The 20,963-nt window shown below is 38.5% G+C and overlaps 1 protein-coding gene across 5 annotated transcripts in view; it reads left to right on the forward strand.

The window, feature by feature from the left end:
* Positions 1-17,810, forward strand: part of LOC103769261 (pumilio homolog 2) — a 45,146-nt gene extending 27,336 nt beyond the window's left edge. For 3 of the 5 annotated variants that reach the window (XM_008936441.1, XM_008936442.1, XM_008936445.1), the window contains exons 12-20: positions 2,310-2,546; positions 8,892-9,159; positions 9,714-9,843; positions 11,708-11,836; positions 12,080-12,217; positions 13,839-13,964; positions 14,915-15,036; positions 16,682-16,874; positions 17,526-17,810. In XM_008936441.1, coding sequence (XP_008934689.1) covers positions 2,310-2,546; positions 8,892-9,159; positions 9,714-9,843; positions 11,708-11,836; positions 12,080-12,217; positions 13,839-13,964; positions 14,915-15,036; positions 16,682-16,874; positions 17,526-17,657 — 1,475 coding nt within the window. In that variant the 3' untranslated portion in view covers positions 17,658-17,810. Of the gene's footprint in view, positions 1-2,309; positions 2,547-8,891; positions 9,160-9,713; positions 9,844-11,707; positions 11,843-12,079; positions 12,218-13,838; positions 13,965-14,914; positions 15,037-16,681; positions 16,875-17,525 lie in introns of all 5 variants that reach the window. The other 2 variants (XM_008936444.1, XM_008936443.1) reach the window with 2 other exon arrangements.
* The last annotated feature ends 3,153 nt before the right edge of the window (positions 17,811-20,963 follow it).

The raw sequence follows: 20,963 nt of genomic DNA on the forward strand, positions 1-20,963 counted from the left end.
TTCTGTGTTTTGTGAGCTTTGCTTGTGTGTGTCTGAAAATGCAGCTCAGCTGGTTCATGGTGACTTGTTAAGCTGCAGTAATTTAACTGAGTAGGAAGCCCTGAATGAAAGTTAAAGTTTACCTAGCTTTTTTCATAGTTGGAAAAAAAAATAATAATCTCTCATGTAGCATTGTATTGACATGCACATGGTGCACTAGCCGAGCCAGAACCTGTAGACCTAGTCTCAAATCTTGAGGTTTCTTTCAACTGTTGACTTAATTTGTTTTTCTGATTTCTTATTCTCAATCTCCTTGCCTAGTTAGTCCAGTATCCTTTCTTTCTGGCTTCTCCTTTACTATGTCTTCCTTCCCAGTTTCCAGGCAACATTTATCTCCCTCTTCCCCTCCTCCTCCCAAATATGTTTGTTTCTGCTTGTACTCTGTGATGTTCCCATCATCAGCTTACTATTCCAGTCTTTTTGCCTCACAGTTGCATATACCTTCTGCAGCCTAATTTTTCTTCAGATCTGCTTTCTTTTCATCCTGAGTTCCACTGGTTTTGAAGATGCTTGCCAGTTGTTCTTGCAGTTTCCTTGTTGGCTCCTTTGTCTGACCTTTTTCCTCCTGGTTGTTTGTGGGTTTTGTTGGGCTGTCTTTTTTTTTTTTTTTTTTTTTTTTTTGAGGTCTTCTGCTCCCCCACCCCCCTCCTTTTTCCCTTGTCTGTTTCTTCTGTTTGGCTTTTGTCTCCTCTGCATTTCAAGTAGAAAACTTCTTTTCCACACTGCCTGATGGGCCTTCAGAGCACAAGGTGGGATCTTGGACAGAAGTTTGGGTCCATTTATGGCATGGCACACAGAAGCCTAGAAGTTCAGTTGCAGGGAAAACCTTCATGCCATCTCAGATGTATGGACAGGAGTTTGTTTTCAGCTATGAATCTGTAGCAGATCTGTGCTGAACTTGTACTGTGATTTTGATAAGATTTTTAGCTCAATCAAAAAGAGCATGAAAATAAAGGTCACCTGTTGCTAACATATTGGCCTCGGTTCATAAACGCATTCACTTTCTCAAATAATAGGTAGATGGATTATTTTGTTCAGGAGAAAGCCTCTTTCCTTGCCTGTTTTTCTGAAATGTCAGTGTTGTTTGGGAAGAATATCTTTGAAAAATGTGATCCAAGCAGGTACCTGCCATGAAAAGTATTAGCCAAGTTGCTGATGTCATGAGAAAACAAATGAGCATCTTAAAGTGGAAGTATCAGGGAACCTTTATATTGGGCCATGCTGCCAGCTTTACTAGGAAGGAACCTGACAAGGGTAAAGATTATGGAAGTATAAATTCTGATCTTTTCCTTTTTAAGCTGAAGTAGAAATCAATTTTCCAAATTTATCTTAAAAAGCATCATTATCAAAATATCCACAATCTTGGTTTTGTTCCTAAGCATGTTGCAGCGTTTAAAATAGGCAATCTAGTTTCATATTTCACTAGTATGCAAAGATACTAGAATTTAACATTTCTAAAACCTTTTTGTTCTCCTAATTTATCCTAGACTGTTCATCGCCCTGCTGATTGATGCTGTGCAGGATAACCAGTCCTTCACTAATACACTGCTATCCAAAGCTTCTAGTCTAATTTGACTTTCAGAAATACTGCTAGCAGTAAAATTACTTTTTTAGTTTCTCACTTTAATTTTCCTCTCTCTTCTCTGCTTCTCATCTTCTTAGCTTATTCCCTCTTTACAATATCTTTTCAAAAATCTTCTTTGAGAACCATAATTCTCATAGGGAATTTTAAGTAGCAATTTTTTTTCCTACAGGTGAGGGGTTCACAAACAAGAGGAAGTTCAGAAACAGCTGAACAGCAACATAGATTATTTTCTGAACCCTTAAGCAACAACAGCCATCTCTAGCCATTTTCCTGAAATCAAGTATTACTGTCTGACAGATAATTTAAGGTGGAAAAAAACGATCAAAGAGTTTAGTGGAAATACTTTCAGAATAATCTATACTATAAAGTGTCAGTGTAACCTGATCTCATAAATTCCATATTTGCCCCAAAGCCTGAAGCCAGGTGGTTAAATCAGAGTACTGCAATATTTCTGTGGGAAGTCTAGAATGAAATGTTGAAAGACACGGGCACTGGTGAATTTATTATCAGTGGTATGTTTATACCCACTTAGATTTACTTAAGCATGTGTGTTATCACAGTGATTGTCTTTGTCTAACGATTGCTGTAATTATTGTGGTCGCATCTGTTATTGCCCAGCTGTAGTTGGGGATAGGTTTTATTCAGTTGACACTGTGTAATTAGGGTCTTTTTATTTCTTCTTCAGTTGGCAGTTCTGCAAGTAGTAGTGCCACAAGGAGAGATTCTCTATCTACTAGCTCTGACTTGTACAAAAGATCTAGTAGCAGCCTAGCACCCATAGGGCAGCCATTTTACAATAGTCTGGGATTTTCCTCCTCTCCAAGTCCAATAGGCATGCCTCTGCCAAGCCAAACGCCAGGACATTCACTTACGCCACCGCCATCACTTTCATCACATGGATCCTCATCCAGTTTGCATTTAGGTAAAAAAAACAAAAACAAAAAACCAAAAACAAACCACTTTTTGTTTGTATGTGTGTATGTATTTCTATGTGTAAAAATATATGTTGCATAAGAGATGTCACGTTACCTTTGCTGTTAAACAGTTTTGTAATGAAGAGGGGGCCATTCCTGAAAAGTGAAGAGCATGCTGCAGTGCTCGTTGATTTGACAGTGGAGGGCACTCAGCTTTTTGCAGGATCAGGCCAACAACTGATTCATTTCCCTTGCAGAAGCCCAGTAGAGAGCCCAGTAAGATTTACTGGTCCTTTTTGTATTATGTTTCTAAGTATGACAAGCAAAGGTGCATTATTTTTGTTCCTACTTCAGTGTGTTACCACTTTAAGGACAATTGAAGATGATAATGTGTTTAGCAGTGAAGTGACTTTCACTGCTGCCCCTTACCATGAAGCAGAAGGGTGAGCAAGGCTCTCGGTGTAAAACGTATGGAAAGGGGATTTTTGAATTGGTGAGCCTACTACCTCGTGGCCCAAATTCTTTGCCAGGAAGAAAACACTTTATCATTGGGCTGGTAGAAAAAAGAAAATTAATTTGTGGAAGAAGTAGCAAAGAGTTTGTCGGTGGTGGCTCTCTTATCAGATGTGATTTTCAAGAAATGATGATAGTAATATTTCAGAAAATTTTTGAGTTAGATGACATGGGAGCTCAACCTTTAAAAAAAAAAAATAATAAAATTCAAAAAAGAATAAAAAGTCAGAGGAAACCCCACCAGAACTTACAGTATGTTTACTTGAGGTTGCTTGATAAACGTTCCCTTTTTTTTCTGCAAATATTTGTGGTTATTTAATCTGTATGCTAAAATCATACAAAGAAACTGGATGTAGTTTCAAGATTGAGTTGCCTGTTGCTCCAGTAACTGTTCAGTACACAGTTTTGTGTATGTAATAGGCAACCTAATCCCCTGTACTTCTGTAGTGCAAATAAAACAGGAAAAAATTTCGAAGTGCCTACCAAAATGCACTTCAGCAGGTGAGGAATGCATGAGTGATTTGTTAACAAGGTTAAAAGTAATTTAAATATATTACATTTACAGTTCAGTATCTCCTTCACGGTTAAGTGCTGAATACCCAAAGTAAAACTGGGCAAGGGGATGTTTCAGCACGTTTTATTTTTTTTACTTACCTTTTTTCCTTTTTCAGGTCTACAAAGTACACCTTTGGGCTGAGACCAAGCATGGAAAGTTTCAGCCCAAATGGAGGCTTTTGAGAAAGTTCTGAACATCTGACAATGGGGTTATCATGGAAATCTTTTCCTTTCTTTCTTTTCAAAGTACTCTCACAATAGTTTTCATCTTACTGAAAACTATACTTAAACAAAATTTTGGAAGGCATTATCTAAAATTCAAACCATTTAAAGTTTTGTGTTGTTTCCCATTTGATAAATGTTAAAAGAATTTTTTCAGGTCTGAGAAAATAAGCTGCAATCAGTATAGAGGATTACCTCTATCAGCAGAAATTGCTAAATACTGATTTTAGTCTATTTTGGACTGTTTGGCAGTGTGAACTGAGCATAATAGTTTTATAAAATCGTGTGCTAGATCAGTGTGTAAAGGCCAGAATGTGCAGTTGTACTCTGAAAATTGACACAACCACGTTGGCTTCCAGATGTATTTACCTCTTCATCTTCCAAACGGAGCGCACCTTGATTACAGGTCAACTTTTTACTACCTGACCAAATCAATCTGAAATTTAGAAATTGAGATCTTTTGGACTTTTGCTTTCACAAAAATCCAATAATTTTCTGGTTTGGGCATTTCCTGCACTTTACCCTGCATCATATCTGTGTGCAGTTACATCCGAAGTGCACCACTGCAAAAAGTTGGATGCTATTTCTGCAGTTAATTGTCCTGTTAAATTTATTCTGGTGTGTTTATCAACCACTATTGGAAGCATTTTTGTTCTCATATACAGAAAATAAAAAGGCAAAGCTTTCTCACACATGAGAAGTTACACCTGAAATCACACAGAGAATATATTTTAAGAAGGGTATGATGATCACACAGTCACTTTTCAGAGTAGAACAACATTGTGAGTTCATGTCCACATGCAGTTTCCATTGGTATTCTGATAATGCCTGTCAAATGCAGCTCTCACTCCACCTTCAAAACTTGTTGTCCTGCCTGCTTATATCAACAGGTTCAGTCAAGTTTAACTCCTGTTTTAAAATGGGCATCAAACTCAATTGCTCCTGTTCAGCCACCAGAACACTAGAGCACAATACTGGGCAAGGGTGCATGGTTTTATAACCCCTTTGTCAGACACTGCTGCAATTTGTAGCTTAAAAAAACAATTTCCCTTTTACAAGAAATTTGTCATATTTTACTGGTTTTATCTCTTCTCACCAACTCTTATCCAACATCCTAAAATAAGAATGTGCTAATTACTTTGTTCTAGCATCATTTTCCTGGTTTTGAAGGCATTTGTCAGTTGTCTGTAACTGCTTCTTTACTGTAATCAGTTGGAGCAGTGAGGTCATGAATTTGAACTACCCTTTCACTCCCAGGGACAACAAACTGCAAGGGGAAGTACTTTACTGATGTCATTAAAAATCCTTTTAGATTGGAGGTGCTTGCTCTCACGGTACGCTGCAGCATTTTAAGGATTTGCTGTAGAGTAGGATTTTTAAAATCTGGGCTTTTGGAGGTAATTATTTTCTGTGTGTTGCAAGGCAGGCTTGTTAGTAGCAGAGTCTGATGTTTTGTCTTCAGCGGCGGTCGCTCTGGGAAAGCGCGAAGGCCCCTTGGCAGCACGGCGCGGGGAGCTGGGCGGTGCTCTGCCCTCTGCCTGCTCTGTGGGGCCTGGCCAGGGCAGGCCCAGGCCGCAGGAGATGCACGTGTACGTGGGCAGATGCGTGCTCATTCTCTTTTCCATACGAAGATGGAATTTTTAGCTGAGGATGAGATGAACAAATCCATTGTAGAAATGGTTTAAAGTGTTTATGGACTTGTACCTGTTTTACTAGAAAATAATATTGCTGGCTGATTGAAACAAGTCATTGTGCAGTAAGTCTGGTTTATGTCTTTGTTAGAAAGGACTGAAGAAGTTATTTGATAATACGTACTAACAGACTGATGCTACCAAAATGTGACTAGATCTAGTTATTAATATTTTTTCATCATCTCCTTTATATTAAATATGCTATCAGTGTTAAGGAGATAGTAATTTAACATGCTTTGTGCCCTTGAGGCTTAGCAAGGCTCTGATTTAGATGGTCTGTATCCCCTTTATATCTCTGTGCCTGTTCTTCCCTATGGACTAGAGCATCCAGAGGGATTTAGGTTCAATTAAACTGTAAAATAACTTAATATTATTCATTGCACCAGAGATCTTTGTTTTAGGAGATGAGAAGTGACAGCTAAGTGTTTATGTGAAGAATGAGCTGCACACATTATTCCCCAGTGGTTTGTGGTTGCATGGCTGTACTGACACCTTAGAACAGTCTTCTAAAACATCAGTGTTTGCACTGAACCTTCAGTTTAGAGCAGGTGCTTTATTCAGTAGAGTGTGTTCCCCAAATAATCTGTAAGACCCAGGCTGTTACATTTCTAGTTTGGAATCAGGATCTGTATAGGAAGTGTCCTGAGTTCATAAAGAGCACGGGGACGCGCTAGGTTAACTGGGAAGATTTGGGTTACTAGAATTCAGTTTTCTGATACACTGGTAGTCTTGGACTGAGAAAGCAATAAGTACAATATTTGAGAAAATAGTGCACTGTGTACAAGAGTATATCTGCATATAGTAAGTATCTATGACAAGATACTTTTATTTTGGGGTTTTTACTGGTTTTCCACACCTACAAAGTTGCCACTGAGCTATAACACCGCTGCTATAATAAAAGGTTAATGAGAAGAAAAGCTAATGACCTATTTAACTACTGGTTTTTTTTTTATGATAGCGTCCAAGGCACTACAAGGTTCAGCTTTCTGTGCACTTTTGAAGTGTGACAGGTTCTCCTAGGCAGAGTGGGTGTGTTTGCAGCCTTCCTACAGTATGATCCTGCCTAACGTGATTGTCTGAAGCAGTTTCACAGGCTACACAGGAGTCTCCCAGTTGTAGTATAGTCATCTTAAAATGGAAGGTTCCCAAATTAGAGTGAAGAAAGGCTTGATTATCCTGAGTCTGAAATGTATTGTAGACGTGCAGTTCTACTACACATATATTGGATGTTTATTAAAAGCTACTGAGTTTCTTAATTTCTAATTGCTGGATAAATTGTCACCTCTAAGTGATACTTGCAGGAAGGCTCAGTTACCAAAAAAAAAACAAAACCAAAAAACCTGAAACAATTCCTGATTGACATGTGCAGTTCCATGATAGTGTGTGCTAACTAGTCATGCAGAGTTTGAGCATGTAATCAAAACTATGCTATTACTTTCTGGCACAGAATTGAGCAATAGAGACGCTACAAAAAGAACATAGCCTATAAAGCTTCCTTCTGAACGGGCTTTGCTGCCCTCTCGTGGCATTAAATCCTGCTGCTGCACAGCATTTACAGGGAAGCTGGGATGTCATTTCTGCATGTAAATAATCCAGATGAGAAATACAGTAATTTCAGGTCCATAACTTCTTGTTCTTCAGAAGGTCATTTCTAGAAGAGAAATTACTATAAAGCATCACTCTGCATACTGCTTCACCTGCAGAATGTTGGCGTTCTTTTTTCTCTTTGTCTGTTAGTATCATCACTGTCAGGCTCTTTTCTGGTTATAGTGATTGTCAATGGAAATTAAGAATGATAGTTACAAAAACTTGATTTTTTCTGGCTGTAAAGAATAAGGAGGCTTTAATTTAAAAGAAAACCTAGTAGTTCTTAAAAGGTATTTTGGCGCATATATTTACTCATCCCTTCTACTGATTTTTACCACTGAATTTTGAAAACTTAATTATATAAAATAGATACTAATTATTTCTATTTTAGGGCATAGTTTTATATAGTACATTAAAAGTGATGCTTGGTATGTCTTGCGGAACACTAACATCTCAGATTCTGGTATTGCAATTTGACCTTTCAAAAGAGATACCATTAATACATTACCAGCCCACTGTAACACTGTTGTTGCCTGGCCTTATAAATACTTGGAAACAGAAGAAGGCTTGGCTGGGGCACTGTCAGCTGATTTCTTTTTTTTTTTTTTTTTTAATTAATTTTGTAATAGAGCACCATTCAAACAGCACATACTGCATTGTGGTTTAAATTCAAATGTAGCTATTTCTTCTGTTGACTTTGAAAGGCCTTTTGGTTACTGTGTCATTTTCTAGAGAGGGAAACAAAAAGCTTCCCTGTTCCATTCATACTTGATAATTTTAGGTTGTTTGATTTCTTTGTTTTTGTTTGGTTTGGTGTTTTGGGTTTTTTTTTAAGTAGTGGAGCTGAGGCTTGTAGGTGTGTTTTTTTTTTTTGGTTATTCCTGTTTATAGTATAGCAATAGTAAGTATCCCTTTTAAAATCACACTGCAGCTATGGAAGATGTGTTGTTTGCATACTTGTTGTGATAATTGCTGCCTGTTGTACAGTGGAGGGAAGAAGGGAGTTCAAGGGGACACAAAATGACAGCTGTAGGTGGAATCACTAGCAAAAAGGAGTAAATGTAGGAAGGCAATTTGGTTCTTCAAAAGTAAGGAAAGACAGTGTAGTGAGAATAGTGAATTTCTGCAGCAAGCAAAGGCCTTTATGTTTCTAAAAGGAATTTGTTTGATATTTTTTTGGTTGTTTTAGAGTTAAGTAGAGCATTCTTAGTTACCTGGTTGGAAATGTGACATTTAGCATTTACAAGAGGTACCAAATGAAAGCCTGGGATGCTGAAGTCACAAAATGCCACAGGAAAAGAGACACCATGTGTGCCTCCCCAAAAAGTTCCTCTCCCACTAGAAATTGGAAAGGTACCTCAGTAGGGACTGAAGGGTAGTTCAGATTTCATGGTCTATTTTGAAACAATTGGCTAACTTTGAGACTACTAACACGGGTATAAGTCAGTATTACTTGTGAAGTGGAAATCCGCTCACTAAGCTAAGGCCCACCTGATTCTAAAGTTTCTGTAAGTCTGAGTGGGTGCTCACTTTACCTGCTTTGTTATATTCTTCTAATGACATTTCTTTTCCTGGTGCCCTTCACGTAAAATAAAAGTGAGGAGGAGAATGGTTTTATTTATTGGAAGATAAAGCTGTCCAACTCCTCCAGCTATTGAGGTAAATAGCACGACAACACTGTTGTTTTCTTTGGCTCCAGGGCGTATCTGTAGTTCTAGCACACTTAGTGTTTTGCTGTTGCTTCTTTTCCTTACGACCTGTACTGACAGAGCTGCTTCCTTGTAGGAGGACTGACAAATGGTAGTGGTCGCTATATTTCTGCAGCGCCCGGCGCGGAAGCCAAGTACCGCAGTGCAGCGAGTACCTCCAGCCTCTTTAGCTCCAGCAGCCAGCTCTTCCCTCCCTCCCGCCTCCGCTACAGCAGGTCTGACATTATGCCCTCCGGACGCAGTCGCTTGCTGGAAGATTTCAGAAACAATCGTTTCCCTAATCTTCAACTAAGAGACCTTGTTGGACATATTGTTGAATTTTCCCAAGACCAGCATGGTTCTAGGTAATGATTATCGTCAAGTTAATAGCTGAATAACATTTTACTGGTTTGATACTGTTATATTAACATCAAACATGTGAACGAGCTGCTAGTCGTCGTAATGAAAAGCACACCAATAACTGGAGCACGTGCTCTTACACTGACCTTTCTCTTCTTTAGGAAATTTCATTATAAAAGTAGTGTAAATGTAGCTGCTTGTAGAAGTTCTCAGTATAGAAACAGCCTCATAACTAGACTTGTAAACTGTAGTCTTTAGGCATCAAAAAGGCGTTGATTAAGAAAAAGTACCTGGCATCTGGAATGTAAAACCATTTTTCATGAATACATCATCAGGTACCTGGTTATTGTTGTTCTTTTCATCTTTAATCCTTTTCAAATGAAAGGTTTTGGGTATAATTTTACTAAAACGTTTCCTTTTATATGCAAAGGCCCTACTTTCACTTTAATAAGTTTTATAAGTGTTGAATACTTGCTGTAGAGTTCTGAGGTGTCTGAAGCAGCGCTTGCAGAGGTTCCCTGTTGCTGGCGTGAAGCGTGACGTCCCTTCTCGCCCCCAGGTTTATACAGCAGAAGCTGGAGCGAGCCACTCCTGCTGAGCGCCAGATGGTCTTCAATGAGATCCTGCAAGCAGCCTATCAACTGATGACTGACGTGTTTGGGAACTATGTAATACAGAAGTTCTTTGAGGTAAGCGTAACACTAAATGTATAAACAGAACTGCAAATGAAATGCTGTAAAATCTGATAAAATTCAACCTTTTTTTCTTAACATCATAACAGAATTCTACTGAACTTTTACCATACTGTGCACGTTTTCTATCCTGTATCCCTTGTTTTTCTCCACGACAGGCAGTTTCTCTTTACACTGGTAATGCATACAGTGGTGAAGGTTGGTGGTTGTACAGGCTGCACGCTCAGCCTCTGCAAGCCTTCTAGCATAATTGACAGAGCCTTTCAGCAGATGATGGGGACCTTAAAGAGTTGAGGGATACTCCTTATTTGTTACTGCATCTTGATAAAGAGTGGGTCTGGAAAATGCTTTTGCACCCAAATAAACAGCTGTGTGAACTTCATCCAGTGTTTTATATGGAGAAACTCACATAAAATGAATTGAGGCGGAAGAATTTTGAGGAAAGGATGTTGTAAGATACATCCAATATTACCAAAACTAGTATTTGAAATAATTTTGGGTTTTGTTAAAAACTATGGAGTTAAAAAACAAACAAAACACCAAGATTCGACTTACAGAGAGAAGAAAAGTCAATACTTGAGTCCTGAAAGAAGTTACCCATAGGAAAGGTATCTAACATTGTACTTTAAATCAAAGACCTTATCAAAGTATCGAGGTGAATAGAAGGTGAAGCTGAAAAACGTCCAGTAAGAAATACAATGGTTGTTGTAAACAGGACTGTAGTTTTTAATTAGTAATCTGTGGAACAATGTGTTCACTTTTTTTACTTGATCTTTTTTCCAAATTAAAATACTTTCTGAAGAGTGTGGCTGACGTATGTAAGATCTTGATCGTGCTCAAGGGTCATCAGTTTGTTTTTCCATAATGTTATGTTGGATGGTTACAAAATCCTTGTCAATTGAGTGTTTTCATCTTAACTCTGGAGAAGAGTTCTTGAGAAAAAAAGTGCACTAAGCCCTAGATGTAGTAAGGGATTTAGTTCAATTTTAATGTAGGAAGGTGGAGTTATTTGAGCTTTCCTCAGAGCCTTCTGTGATTATGGGTGTGGGGGTTTGACTGTTCTCAGCACTGCTGCATCAGTGTTGCTGGTGCCACCCAGTTTTTTTGTCCACATGATTGCTTCTGTGTGGCGTCTTGTGCTGTGCCATCTCAGAAGCTTGTGTGGGGATTTGGAAACAGGGTTCTGTTTATCACTAGGAAGTGAAGCTTGACTGACTTCTGCTCATCGTGGAGTGGCACAGAAGGTTGTAGTAGCACTGTAGAGGGAATAATATGGGCAGAAATTAGCTACTACTGAAAAACACTGGTGGATTATACTCTAATACAACCAGCATACAAACCCATTTTGATTTGGCTTTGCAAAGCCCAAGTATTTCTAGATTTCTGAGAGTGGTCATGGTAGGAGTGATCCTTCAAGCCACATGAAGTTACCAAGAAGCTACTTCAGGGGTTGAAATCTTTTCCCCCCTGCCCCTTCCTGCATGGCTTGTTTCCTGTATACAAGATGTAAGAGATGCTGACCTGTGCAAATCCGAGAGAGCAGAGAAAATCTGATTTTAATTAATACATTACAGTAATCTGTAATTCATTTGCTTGGTATAATTTGTCAAAGTAAGTGCATTCTTGCACTTACCAATTCCTACGGAGTATAAACTACCTCAGTCTCTTCTGTTGCCCTTCAAGGTCTGCATTTGATAGCAGGTATGTGACAGGAATGCAGAATATTACAAAATGTTGCATTTAGAATATAAAAGCTGCTGGTAAACCTGTAATACATCACAAAAGTACTTACTTTGTCAGGTAAACTGCAGCATGCTGCAATATGTCTTCATTTGTTAACAGCATATTTGTTTTCCTTTAGTTTGGAAGCCTGGATCAGAAGTTAGCCCTAGCAACACGCATTCGGGGTCACGTTCTGCCCTTAGCCCTACAGATGTATGGCTGTCGTGTTATTCAGAAAGCACTTGAGTCGATCTCGCCTGACCAGCAGGTAATTGTAAGTTAGAGCAATACTTTTTTTAAAATTTATTTTTTTATTGCACCCATCTGTTAAATGATTGATCGTTCCTTTCATTCTGAAATGCCCTAGGGACCAATAGTTTTCTAAGTAATATGGGTGAGGTAGACCAGTAAACCACCAGTGAACATGAAGACTGGACAGTTTGGATGAAATGGAATATTCCTTTGAGGAAAAAAAAAAGTTATAAAGATAAGGATAATCTTTTCTTTCCAGAATGAAATGGTGAAAGAGTTGGATGGTCACGTTCTCAAATGTGTGAAAGATCAGAATGGAAACCATGTTGTACAAAAATGTATCGAGTGTGTTCAGCCCCAGTCGCTCCAGTTCATCATCGACGCGTTCAAAGGACAGGTAGTGTCAACAGCTCATTTCCTCTTCTGGAGCCTTGCTTTGATTTTTCCATCATTTGCATATACAGCATAGTGTTTGACACGTTGCAGTCAGCTTGTTTTAAGTACGATTGAAAAGGGATGATAAAACGGAAAAGCTTTTGAAGAGACAGTTAACATGCTGTAAAAAGATTAATCTGTTGGAGATTAGGTTCTAGAAAGACCTGTTTGGATGTATTATAAATACCAGTTGAGGTATTTGACTTAAAGCCAGGCCTTTGTAACTTTTAACATGGCCATTTTTGATGTAATAGCAAAGTATCTGCTCTCTAGCATATATTTTTTTCATTAAAATTTAAGTTTTCTTACTCTGTTGCAAGCCTGTCTTTCAGTGTTTCCCAGTTAACATCTATCATTAAGGAAATACTTTCTTTGAAGAAAAATACTAATCTATTCCTCACACATGGACTAGTGTTAAGTGAAAGGGGGAGGTATTTATTTAAGACTGGGGGGTTTGTTTTGTTTCCAGAAAAATTCTATTAGTATAACATTGATAGTGTGCTGCAGGCAAGAGAATATGCTACAGCTAAATAAGATTTTAATACGGAGACAAACATGTAGTTTTTATAGTCTTAAGAATTGTAAAAAGTCTTACCAGTTTGGCTGTGTTACTAAATTTTACTTTAATGGGTGGCCAAAAGTATTTCTTAACAAAATCTGCAATATCCTTCTCTCACATTTTACACAACAGCAAAGCCTGAGTTATTGTTGTACATGGTAGTAAATGGCATACCAAGGTTTCTGGGGTCAAGTCTTTTTACTTCAAAAAGCGTGAATGTGGTAGCTGAGATGCAATTGCTAAACTGTCAATAGAGCCCCTTGACTAACATGTGACTGTTTATTTACTGGACTTCTGTCCTCAGCTCCAAGTAATTCCATAGTAAAAATATAAGTTGATCTGTAGTGGCAAATTAAAAATACGTATTGTTGCCTGGCCTAAGTGCAGTATCTTCTTCACCTGCCTGCATCATTTGGATCTGTGTCTACTCGAATGTCTAAGAGTCTGTGTTCAGTTCTGATCAATATTTGACTCTTAAATCTTCTGAATGAATTCCTGAAATACAAACCTGGCTTCTTGAGAAGGAAGCAAAAGAAATAAGCAATTTTTTTACCATATGTTTTGAATACTTATTTACAAACCTTTAATCTGTAACAGGGATCCTGTTTTATATGCTGGAAAATAGATTAGTGAAAATCAGCCACAATAATTGAACTCCTTTGTTTATATGTCAAAAGCCTAAACTTTGAAAATTGAGTACGAAGTGAAAAGGAAAGTTCAAAAGGTGAATGGACAGTGCTTAACTAAGGGTCCTACTTCCCCACTTTCCTTTGCACCTCAGCAGGCCAGAAACATTGTCATGAAAACTTGGGTTCTTAGTTGTGTAATTACTGGAGTCCTTGACAGACCAAAACCTGCATTTTCATCTTCTCCCCACTACTTCTGGGGATGGAATCCTGCTACTGGCAGACAAGACCTTTTAAATAGAAGCAGTTGGCACGTTCAGTTCCATTTTGAATGTGGTAATGTAACTGTATCTGTAAACTCCAGTTGATTTAACTTCAGTTTGCAATCTTGTTGGAAGGTGTTTGTACTTTCAACTCATCCGTACGGCTGTAGAGTAATTCAGCGTATCCTGGAACACTGTACTGCTGAGCAGACTTTGCCCATCTTAGAAGAACTGCATCAACACACAGAACAGCTAGTGCAGGTTAGTGCCTATGTTCATTTTTTAGTGCATTTTAGAGATTTTTTTTGTTGTTGTTGTCATAATTTATTCCTATTTCTTAGTTTAAGAAATAGTTGAAATGCATTTGCCTCTTTTCAGTTTTGTAGATATTGATTTTTTGTTTTTCTTTCCTTCCATAGTTTTAATGAAAATGAATTTGGAAGTTGGGAGGCAAAGAAGATCTAAAAAGCCTTTCTCTTACACTTTTGACTGTAGCTTCGAATATACATTGTAAATGCACAGAAGTAGTATATATTTTATTGGAAAGATTGCCTTTGTCGTTTATCTTGATTCACTCAGGTGTCCTTTACATAACTTCTAATAATGTCTAAGCACAAATACATTGTAGAAAGTAAAAACATTGCATAGTCTTACACAAAAAGAGCTTCTTTTCTAAAAGAAGGCAAAGACCTTATGCAACGTGGTTTCCTGTTTTGGTCTCAGACTTGAGTGCTACAAATGGCTTTGAAATGGAATCAGTTTAAAATACTGGAGGGGACTCTGTGGTCAGTCAGAATTTCCACGCAGAGAAAGGCCAGAGTTGTCTTTTGCTACATACTCACTCTATTTCTAAGTGCTTTCTTGTATATACAAATCTCTAGTTAAAGCATAATTGACTTGGGGAACTGAAGTTCAGGGAGATACTACGGCTGTTAAAGAATTATGATCTTAATTTTGAGGACCTCTTTCTTTAAGAGGTTAAAAGGTACCCTAGCAAAATGCTGATTTTTACATTTTGCACATAAAGTTTGTGGTCCATTAAGTGATTCTTGATGCAATATTTTTTTGCATCATTTTGTTTCTCTAATGTTGACACTATTGTATTTTTCCTTATATCTGTGCAAATAGTAATTTGAAAGTTTATAGAGATAAAAGCTCTATGGATTACTTGGTATGAACGCAAAAGAAAATTGAAGTCATCTTATTTTCAGGATCAATATGGAAATTACGTTATTCAACATGTACTGGAGCACGGTCGTCCTGAAGACAAGAGTAAAATAGTGTCAGAAATAAGAGGAAAAGTTCTAGCTCTGAGTCAGCACAAATTTGCCAGGTATTGCACAGCCTTTGTATATTTTGAAGTTGTAGTATGGGATTTATTTACTGTGTTACAAAAAGGATATGATGGGTTTTTTTCTGTTGTACAGCTCCTGAAATTTCCTGGGTTTATAGGGATGGAGGGTAGTGGTAATTTTATGCTAGATTTGGGGAAGGGCAAGGGGAAATGTTCTTCTGTAGCAAAACAAAAAAGATTCCACGGGTTTATGGGCTGGTTTTCGTTTGCCTTGTACAAGTGCAGGGAATGGGTTCCAAGTCTCCATATCGAGTAACAACAGAAGTAGAGGGAATGGGGCAAAGCTGGAAGTGGGCAGATTCAGGCTGGATGTGAGGAAGAAGTTCTTCCCCATGAGAGTGGTGAGACCCTGGCATGGGTTGCCCAGGGAGGTGGTTGAGGCCCCATCCCTGGGGGTCCTTAAGGCCAGGCTGGATGAGGCTCTGGGCAGCCTGATCTAGTGGGAGGTGTCCCTGCTCATGGCAGAGGGGTTGGAACTGGGTGACCCTTGTGGTCCCTTCCAACCCTGACAGATTCTGATCTGTTTTAGCAGAGGACTTTAGAGCCCTAATGGCTCAATGGTTGGACTTGATGATCTTGGAGGTCCCTTCCAACCTATATGATTCTATGTGAGGGTCCCCAGAGCCAGGTGAAAAGCTCTCCTAGAACTTACTCAATACGCAGGTGATGAAAAGCTGGGACTTCCTGACAGGCTGTCAGTCCAGCCAAGCAATTCACAAGTATAAAAAGGTGATTTAGCCTCTAAAAGTGGTGGTTCAGCCTGACAGTTTTATGCATTAGGACATCTCAAAGACTATTGTAGGAATCCTGAACTACTCTAAAATTAGAACCTAAAACTCATCCTTCAGTACTTTTTGCTGAAATATAGATTGTCTTTTGCTAAGAAAAATACACCTCAGAATTCATTTTAGGTGATTAGTGAGACTAGTATTTGCATTACTATTAAGCAGCAACACACTGTAGAATTACAGAGGCATTTGTTCTAAAAAATGATTGTATACAAACTAGCAAGTTTATCTGGATTTTACTTTGCTGAAATAGAACTGTTCATAATCCTCTCCTTGGAACTTGCTTAATTTCTAAAGCACAAATTTAGGACCAGAATCACTTTTTGGTCTTACAAGTGCTGCTGCCCCTTCTGAGCTTCTGAGGTATCTGGAAGGTCAGAGGCTTCCTCTACAAATTTGACAGTATCTCTGATCTAGGCACACTCCTGAAAAGTGCCTTTATTCAAAAAGCAGGAAGCCTCATATCTGGCTTTATCTGTTGTGTCTTAAAAGGGCCCATAACCAAAGTAGATGCACTAGAATATATCTGCAACCTGAGGTCCAGTGTATCTACCGTAGGTCCAGTGGAAAATCTCTCCTACAAGATAAGAAATAGTAGAAAATTACTTTTTTTTTTTACATGAGTAGGAGCATGCAATCCTTTAACTTTCTCAATCATGACAAACTCAAGATTTGGAAACAGGAGAAAATGTAGATCTGGAAATGTGTCACTCTAAATGATGCATTCACAGTGCACTCTTTAGTGCCGCTGAGACCCTTAACCTGTTGAGATAAACTTAACACTGCTCCTTACTGGTACATTTGGAGTCACAGAATGCATTTGTCTTGTTTTTCAGCAATGTGGTAGAAAAATGTGTAACTCACGCTTCTCGTGCTGAAAGAGCTTTGCTTATTGATGAGGTCTGTTGCCAGAATGATGGTCCTCACAGTGCCTTATACACCATGATGAAGGACCAGTATGCCAACTACGTGGTTCAGAAGATGATTGATATGGCTGAACCCGCTCAGCGGAAGATAATAATGCACAAGGTATACTTGTGTATCCTTTTCTGGGGTCTGAGAGTAACTATCTGGACTGATTTTTCTGCTAGCGTGCCTTCCCTTTCCCTCTAGAGGTGAAGCTCACTAGTTCTGTAACCTGGAACATTGATGTATAAACATGAAATTCAGTTGAGAAAGCAGAATACATTTAGGTCTCTGAGCACTGAGCTAAAGATCTATGGAGAGGTTGGAAAAGTTGGGTTTCATATCTTCTCTTTGTGCCAGCTTTTCCATGAGAAGACTTATAAAAATGTACTATCTGCCATCTTTTTTACTCGAACTGAAGAAATACTAGTTTCTCTTTTTTAGTTTGCTGGTATAAATCCATTCTGCAATTCCCCCAAAAGAGATTCCCACACAGCCTAACACATGGGCACGTTTTCTATGTAAAAACAGCCAGACTGGACAAAAGGGCCGTTGCCATAACTGCCTGTGGCTGTTGGGAGCAGGGCCCAGCATGTTCCTGCTGGAGCTCTGCTGCTCCCAGTCTCCAGCAGCTACCTCCCTTGTCCCAGAAACTTCCACATTCTGAAATACAGGCTTCTGACTTCATTTACGTATTACTTTTAAAGTGTAGTAATCCCTACTTAAAATGTTTTGAGGGAGGGGAAAAAAAAAATAACTGATTTCTTCTTACAGATTCGACCCCACATCACAACTCTGCGTAAATATACCTATGGCAAACACATTCTGGCCAAGCTGGAAAAGTATTACCTGAAGAACAGTGCTGATCTGGGGCCAATTGGTGGACCACCAAATGGGATGCTGTAAAAGACAAAAGGAAATGGAAGAAAAAAAGAATTGTGAATGATCAAAACATACAACTTAACTATAAATGTTCTGATTTTTTTAAATCTATTTATTGACTTTGTTCTCCATTTGTAAAATTGTTATTCTTGTGTATATTTTTGGGGAGTGAATTATTAAAAAAAAAAAAGAAAAAAAATATCTCCAGCCCTGATCCGGAGACCTATCAGATTGGACGGCTGGCAAAGCACAGAATGCCTGTATATGATGTAATTGTATCAAAATAGCTGTCACATATTTTGTAAATTTTTACCTTGTAAAGTCACTGAAATAGTTTTTAAAGGGAAAAAGTACAGTATTCTTTTAATACACTGGCTTGCAATCTGGTAGGTCTACCCAGCGTCATAGCACAACAGGTTTATAGAGTTGTATATAGAATTAATCCTTATTTTTCCCTTTCGTGTGAAGTCTTTTATACCAGATTAAAATCGATCAGCTGCATAAACATTATTTAACATGTTGAAAAGTTAAGTTGTATTTTGGTGGTTCACAACATACTATCCAAAATAATAAACAAACAGGGCACAGCAAATGAAAGTAGGGAGTAACAAAAGGATGGAAACTTTAATAGACTAACTTTCATCACTGGCTGAGAATACAGCTTTTTAAACACGGTGCCCTGAGGTTTTTCTCTAACGATGTATTAAAAATTGAAAAAAGTGCTGTATATACTTATATATTTAATTGTTGTACAAGGTAGAGGGATTAAAATGGTGGTGGTACTTCCCTCAGTAAAGGACGCTGTTGGAAAAGGAGTGAACCCTGTATTAACTTTACAGTCAGTTTTACAAGGCAGGAAAAGTAGAGATTTGTATTTTTTTATTTTGCATATAGAATTGTAAGGATTTGAAAGTGTTGAGCATTTATTTTGCTTTCTCACTGTAGGTGCAAAAATAGGTATTGATGAAAAGGGGCCACTGAAAAGTAAACTTGATAGCTCAACATTTAAGCATGATTGACTAAATATTCAGATAGCTTTTTTGCCTCCTATAAATATATGCATTGTATACGTGTAGTTAATAGGTGTAAGTTTACAGTTTGACAACAAATCTCTCATTTCGATGTTTATTACAAGCCCTGCTAATTTAGTAGTGATGCTTACCTTGGTTGTACAGATGTACATTTGTAAACCTTCATGCTGTAAATGTAATTTGGTTTACCCCTTTTTGGGACAAAAATTTGCATTTTAGTGTATATTCATATCCCCGTTCCCTTTTCTCCCCCTGGCATATAGTGTTGTATAATGTAAATTTATTTCAGCAAATCAAGAGTGATTTTTTTAAATTCTATCTTTATATGGTTTCAGAAATATGAACTGGCTTTCTTTTTATCTATTGTGAGAAACGTTATGTTTTGTTTATAACATAGCTGTCGATTCTGTTAATATGGACACTTTGGGAAATCAGTCTGTTCAAATTTTAAGTCGGGATAATGAGCATAGTTAAGAAATGGACTGAAAAATTTGGTTATCGCAGAAACCAATGCTTCTTCCATCTTAATAAATGTGGCATGACTTTTTTGTACAGAAGAGTACTGTATTTTTGAATAGCCTTCTCCCAGCGTGAAGCAAATATGTATGATACTGTCAATTTTTTTCTCTGGACATATGACATTGTAACAGTACCATAAAGACGATGTACATTTACAAGCGGCCTTATGTACATTTCCCAATGATCTTTTTAAGGCAGAATTGTGACCATATGTGTATAATTAAAATCCTTTTTAATCCTTTGCCTATGGAAATATTTTGGAAAAAGCTTACTTTGTATATTCAGTTTCTGAAAGATAAAGAAAGTGCTTTGTATGTTGTCGAAGTAAGTATTTTGTGTAAGACGTTCATTTGGATGGCTTAGCCTGAAGTTGTGATCGACCAGGTAGCTTGAAAACATTGTCTGGAGCATTGGCTGGAGGCTGTTACTGCAGGGCTCTGATCGTCAGGAAGGAAAAGAGCAGTGGCATGAACTTGTGTAAAGAATTCCGTCGTGTGTCTGTCCCTGTCAGGTTCACACAGATGTGAGAGCACACGTCTGAGGCGCTGCTCCTTCTGATGGTAGCGTTAGCTCATAAATAGGCAAATGGGAAAGCTTGTTCTGGCCTACCCAGTTTCTGAACCCGTCGTTTAGTGCCTGACATAGAAGGCCTCGTTGTTTTTAGCAAGCACAATTCTAATTGCCAAGTAATTCTTGCATGGCAGTTCACAAAATTCCCCTGGAGAGGTGCAGAAGCTGATCGTGTCCCAGTACTTCATCCCTGTAGCACTCATGCCATGGCTGAATTTAAACAGTCCTGTAACTGTCATCCTTAGTGCTTTCAGTATCTTCAGCATAATCTTGCTCTCTTAAAACAATTTTGCATAAAATCCATCCAGGAACATGGAAAATCCCTGGTTTTCCTTTCAACTCTTCTAGGCTTTGGGTAGATCTATTAAGAGTTTTTGCTCAAATATTGTTTTTTGATCTAGATTGTTTATGGACCAGTTTGATTAGGTTTGACTCCAGGTGGCTCGTATTGAATAATGTAACCTTCACGTGTATATACTGTAAAAATCAAAATGAAAATGTGTGAATAACACTGTGTGAAATACATCTGGTCTTGTGTTTTTCCTGTAGGAAACCAGTCACTCTTTACACTCTCAGTTACATGACTTGCCTGCTCCCTGTGACGCTCAGCTTTGAGAAGGTAACTCATTTGTCATGGGAACCAGTCAGTTATGGGAGAACTTTGTTATTAGATCATTAAGTTCCCAGAGGCCTGTTCCAAGCAGCTAAACCTTCATATGCTCTTACAAAAAATCTTTACTGATGTCAGGCTGTGGCCTTAGCTGTACAACAGTTTCTTTGTACACCGCTGGACGCCGGGTGAGTTCCTGGGCATTGGGGAGCTGGGATTGTCGGCTCTCTGTCCATCCTTGGATCCACTCTGGTTTCTCCTGCTGCCTGGGATTTTTTTCAGAGGACTATTTTTAGCTGAAGTTGTGGAGCAAAGTGGCCTGTCTGTAGGCAGGGGAACTGAGTCTGCTTTTTGGTGTTAAAATAACTCCCCTAAGTGTCCCCTTATGGACAGAACAACCATAGCTGTTACTATTGCCTCTGTGGCTGACTGCTCGATCCACTGGTAGCTTTTCATCAGAGTGTGATGGGGAAGATAAGATGGAGGTTTCTGGGGTCATAATGTCTCAATGCTTTAGAGTGCTGATGGAGATCCGGGCACTGATTTAGTCGCTCTTCCTCCCTCTGCCTTGAGGCACAGGCGTTTGAAGAGATGCTCGTC

This window comes from Merops nubicus, unplaced genomic scaffold (genome assembly GCF_000691845.1).
Source record: "Merops nubicus isolate BGI_N331 unplaced genomic scaffold, ASM69184v1 scaffold1603, whole genome shotgun sequence".
NCBI lineage: Eukaryota > Metazoa > Chordata > Aves > Coraciiformes > Meropidae > Merops > Merops nubicus.